The 5,705-nt window shown below is 40.1% G+C and overlaps 1 protein-coding gene across 1 annotated transcript; it reads left to right on the top strand.

Annotated features, from left to right (window-relative positions):
- The first annotated feature begins 3,664 nt into the window (after nucleotides 1-3,664).
- Nucleotides 3,665-5,170, top strand: LOC139340518 (trace amine-associated receptor 13c-like). Its single transcript, XM_070976383.1, has 2 exons — nucleotides 3,665-3,837; nucleotides 4,351-5,170. The coding sequence occupies exons 1-2, from the start codon at nucleotides 3,665-3,667 to the stop codon at nucleotides 5,168-5,170; spliced, it is 993 nt and encodes a 330-aa protein (XP_070832484.1).
- Nucleotides 5,171-5,705: the final 535 nt, after the last annotated feature.

Here is a 5,705-nt window from a genome sequence, read left to right as displayed (position 1 = left end):
CCAATAGCAGCTTCCTGTACCTCTATTGGTTGTTTTGCTTGATTGTTGAGAACCTATTTGAAGTGTTGCTTTCAATGTAGGCTTCAACCACATTGACAGTGTTTTCAGTGTCCTTCCCTTCCCCATTTTCCTCAGCATCATTTCAGAGGAATTCATATCTATTCTGAACTGTTGACATCACATTTAGGTGTTCCTTGGGGTGTTGGTCCTGTTCTTTTCAGCTTCAGTTTCATGTCTGATGTTACAAGGTGGTGGTCACTAGGGATACCAGCTCCCCTGTACAATCTCTCATTAAGTATCTCCACTTGTTGTTGATCACCGAATTGTCAGTCTGGTTCTTGTCTCTACCATTTGGGGAGAACTTTTGGATGTTTTGTCTGTGTGTGGGGTCATCAATAATCAATAATTAATAATAATTTTGGTTAGACAGAATGTTGCTAAATTCTTACCAATGTGACCAACCTACCAATCTCTCCACATCCGTGTTTGCCATGTTTCACACTACCGGCCTTCTGTGTGGTTTTGCCAGAGTCAGTCATTTGAGTTTGGAATTCTGGTAGACCTACACATCCAGCTGTAAAGTTTCATTTATTTATTTTTTCCAGATAATGGATTACAGACTCACACCACATGAGGCCAAACAGGTTTTAGGTTGTGCACAACCTGCCCCAGGATGTGAAGCAGTCGTTGTGACACTTCGGTGATTACCTGACTTTAACTTTGACACACCATGAGGTTGACCTTGAAACAGGTATGCTTAGGACCCAATTGCAGTGCTACCTAAACACAGAGGTCTCAGTCTTAGACGAGGCAGGCTTGATGCTCTGTCTGGAGCGATCAATAGCTTCAGGAAATGTTTGGCAAGCCAAATACTTGACTGTTCCAAACAGTAACAGATCCAGGAAGGGCAAGGGAACAAACGCAGTCAGGTACAGAAGGCAGAAGTAATTACCAGGGGGCAGGAGAACAGACAAAATTAGAGGCAGGCAGGGTTGATAACAAGAAGGCAGTCCAACAATAATTGTTAGAGTCTTGCATGTCACGGACATCAACATCAACACGTGCTGTGTGCAGTTTGACTGTGTTTGCCTCAGTAAAACACACATTTAGGGCATTAAAGTTGCTAGTGTTTATGTGTATGAGCAACTTTTGTCACATTTATGTGTGTTTGAAAGATAATGTGCTATTATTGAAGTGTATGAATCCATCCATCCATTATCTATACCGCCTATCCCTTTCGGGGTTGCGGGGGACTGGAGCCTATCCCAGCTACAATGGGCGAGGGTACACCCTGAACCGGTCGCCAGCCGATTGCAGGGCCACATACAAGGACAAACAAACATTCACACTCGCACTCACACCTACGGACAATTTAGAGTCACCAATTAACCTAATGAGCATGTTTTTGGTCTGTGGGAGGAAGCCGGAGTACCTGGAGAGAACCCACGCATGCACGGGAAGAACATGCAAACTTCACACAGAAAGGCCCCATCTGACCCGGGGATCGAACCGGCAACCTTCTTGCTGTGAGGCACGCGCACTACCTGCTGCGCCACCGTGCAGCCTGAAGTGTATGAATGTGATAAGAAACAGAAAATAACACATAGAAGAGACACATTGTTGTGAATGCTTTAGAGGATATTTTATTTTGCAGAGTTTTATAATGTGAGTTCATGTTTATTGGTTTATGGACTATTTTCATGAATACTTACCTCATATTTTATTTTACTTGTAAAGGGGGGAAAAAAGGACAAGTGTATACTTGCCTACCTACCTGTAAAAGAGATCTGAAAAAAAGATGAAATCAGAAATTGAGTTTGTAATATGAAAAATAAGCATACTACTGTTATAAAATGTTACATATAAAGAAAGATTGTACCTCTCTAAATAATTTTTAAAAAATATTACAATCTCAAAGAAGCTGCAAGAGAGGAAGCATCGTGTCCGAGTACCTTTATTCACATCTCCCTTTTCAGGCTGTAACATCTTGAAGTCTGTAAACCTGCAGTCAAATTCCTCCTGTAGCTTCACAATTGCTTCAGCATACTTCTCACCACTGAATGGTGTGCCCACATCCATGAGTGCCTTGCATGCTGGGAAATGGCAGAGGTTTGTCTGAGAGAGCTGGGCTTTCCATAACACAAGTTTTGTGGAGAATGCCCTCACGTTGTCATAGGCAGCACTGACAAGCTGCCCCTGGCCTTGTAACTTCTTGTTCAGTACATTCCGCTCCTGTGTGATGTCAATAAGAAAAGCTAAGTCCATGAGCCATTTGGGATCACTTAACACAGGAACAGCCATCCCATCCTTCTCCATGAAGGCTTTCACTTATGCTCTCCACTCAAAAAACCTCTTCAAGATGTTTCCACTACTGAGCCAAAAACCTCAGTGAAGTAGAGCACATCCTCATATTCTGACTATTTCCTCCGAAAAGGCACAGAACTATCGATGCTTTAAGCCCCTGGATCTGATATGGTTGATGCATTTCACAACAACAGACATCACATTGTCAAACCACAGGCATTTGCGGCAAAGCCCATGCTGATGGATAATGCAGTGCAGAACAATGGCCTCCTAAACTTTGATGTCAAGTAAGGAGCTACAAAATATCATCCCGTGGGCCTCTGGGCCACGAGTTTGAGACCCATGATGTAGCCCCAATATCGGGATAAAATTGTCTCATACTTTCTGACCAAAATATCAGCACACTAACACTCTAGAATAAGATGGTGAACCTGGTAAACACTATACCTCGCACTGTCATAAGCATGTGGCAATTTCATTCAAATCACTGATGTGCCTAAGTATAGCCTCACAGAGCTACAAGCATGGCTGCAAACTCTTAGTATTGTTCCTTTGTCAACAAAGAAGTCATCTATGGTTTTTTGCCAGGCTTGGTTGAGAAGGCAGGAAGTGGGGGATTGACACTTTTATAGGTCCAATTTGGGAAGAATGTTAAAAACACAAATTCATCAGTCTGCTTAGCAATGTCTACAGTGGGGAAAAGCTGCATTGATATAAAGTAACAAATACAGTTAAATATACCCGTAAAATCAGGTGTCTTTCATTAAAGGCAGTAAAACCATATACAGTCAAAGAAAGCAGAAGATTTCTTCATTGCCAAGGAACCAAAAGAACCGTGTTTTTTCAGTGTTCAGGTCAATATTTTAACTTTTAAATTTTAGATTTTCATTTGCAATTTCTTCTCCAAACTGACATTAATAAATACATAAATTAATAAATAAATAGGGACTGATTTGACTCCCTTGTGGAGAACTTCCATGTATAACACCATGCCATCAGCCATAGCTTCAGGTATTGGTGGGCTTTCTCCCTATACTGCATAAGTAGACCCTTGCGAAATTGAGGACAGGGCTTCATACTGACAGATAATGTACAAGAATCTTAATTTACTTAGTTAATTTAATAATCAAGTTTTGCTTTTGTTTTTGATAAAACTATGAAAATTCAACAGAGTTGAGGAGTCCACAAGTTCAGTCCACAAGGTTCTACTCGCCATAAAGCCAGAGTAAATGTATTTGATGATTGCATCACAGAATCAATGCAATTTCTTTGGTTATTGGAAAAGGGGAGGAGTGTGATGAATCTGCTTTATGACAGAGAACACCTCAACAGCTTCTTGTCCCTTTTTCTCTCTCTGGGTATGGAGACCCTGCAAGGAGCTGAACTCTGCTTTCCACAACTGCACAACACCTCCTGCAGGAAGCCAATGCAGCATCATGCTGAGTCCATTTTCCTTTACATCCTGCTGTCTTGCATCTCTTTGCTCACTGTGGCTCTCAATCTGCTGGTCATCATCTCTGTCTCCCACTTCAGGCATGAGGATAAACTTATAAGCTTAGCTGAAATTCTTTTTTACCGAATATCAAGCACTGCATTTTACATGAATAGGCTTTGAGACAATAGGTGTATTGTTACATGAAGGGATTTTATAAAAATATAACATTTAGAGTTTTGATAAGTTTACATGTATTGCATTCAGTATTTATATATCTCTTGCTCAATATTTCTAGCATTCTTACCAACACAACTAATAAGAACTCAGCCATCAGTGAATGCATTGTTGATATGGATATTGGAGTCCAACCTACTCACACTTGCACACTCTCTAACCTTCTCCTACACAAGTACAGAAACACACACAGTATAAATGCAGTAATATACAGAACTGCTTGTACTGTGTCTGCTGCCATGTCCAGGATTTTGATAGCCATCTTTTTTGAAAATCTTTCTTTTCTGTACTATATTGTATCTGGACATATGTTGCTTGACTGAACTGCTACATATCTAAAATGTTAGGCGATAATATATATATATTTTTTTCTCCAGACAGCTCCACACCCCCACCAACCTCCTCCTCCTCTCGCTGGCTGTCTCAGACTTCCTTGTTGGCCTACTGTTGATGCCGATTCAAATCCTACTCATAGGGGGCTGCTGGATTTTGGGGAGTTTGATATGCAGACTGTTTTACTATGCCTCTTTTATCCTCACATCTGCATCAGTAGGAAACATGGTGCTCATATCAGTTGACCGATATGTAGCCATTTGTGACCCTTTGTGTTATTCAACCAAAGTCACTCAGAAAAGAGTTAAAATATGTGTTTTTCTGTGTTGGATCTGCTCTGTGTTCTATAATGGTGTGATACTGATCGACTTCCTGAAACATCCAGATAAACATAACTCCTGCTATGGAGAGTGTGTGGTTGTGATTAACTTCATAACAGGAGCTGTTGATGTCATGTTGACCTTTGTTGGTCCTATTGCTGTTATTATAGTTTTATATATGAGAGTATTTGTGGTGGTATTGTCTCAGGTTGGAGCCATAAGGTCTCATCTTGTAGCCATTACACCACTGGGTTCAGTCAATGTAACTGCAAAGAAATCTGAGAGAAAAGCAGCCAGAACTCTTGGTGTTGTCGTGGTTGTGTTTCTAATATGTTTCTGTCCTTATTTTTATCCATCTCTCACAGGCCAGGACATGTCATCAGGTGTGGAATTTTCAGTTTTTGGGGTCTGGCTTCTTTATTGTAACTCCTGTCTAAATCCAGTGGTCTATGCTTTTTTCTACCCCTGGTTTAGGAGATCTGTGAAAGTCATTGTTAGATTCCAGATATTGCAGCCTGACTCTCGTGATGCCAACATACTATAGAGATGTCTGTATATATATGTTTGTAGTATGTCTGTACTCAGATGACCATCAGTCAACCTGCTACTCAAGGAACAAAGGGCAAAAAAAAAAGTGGGGGGGGACTTGGGAATGCACACTGACAGATTCTTTATTGAGCTCCAGCATGCTGCTAACAATGTGTTTTTCATTAGCTGTGTTTTTATATAAAATTGGACATATTTTTCACATGTTTGGGTCACTGAATTTAAAAACTTGAAATACCTGGATAAGCACAGATTTTTTTCCTTTTTTTTTGCTACCTTGAACTTGTATGTGAATCATGACTCATTTACTGTATTTATTCTTAGTATGTGAACTAATATACATGAAAAATGGCAAATTGTTTTTCTTCCTGTTGCTGAGGTTGTCAGCATGGTTTTCAACTATATTTCATTGATAATATTTGGAAGGAATACTTTGTTACTATATTACAACGCCATTTTCAAAACACTGAAACTACATACTTAATTGAAAGCAGCACAAAGACAAAATATCAAATGTTGAAGTTGAGAAATTT

The sequence above is a fragment of the Chaetodon trifascialis genome, chromosome 12 (assembly GCF_039877785.1).
Source record: "Chaetodon trifascialis isolate fChaTrf1 chromosome 12, fChaTrf1.hap1, whole genome shotgun sequence".
In the NCBI taxonomy this organism is placed as follows: domain Eukaryota; kingdom Metazoa; phylum Chordata; class Actinopteri; order Chaetodontiformes; family Chaetodontidae; genus Chaetodon; species Chaetodon trifascialis.
This window is presented reverse-complemented; position numbering and strand designations above follow the sequence as displayed.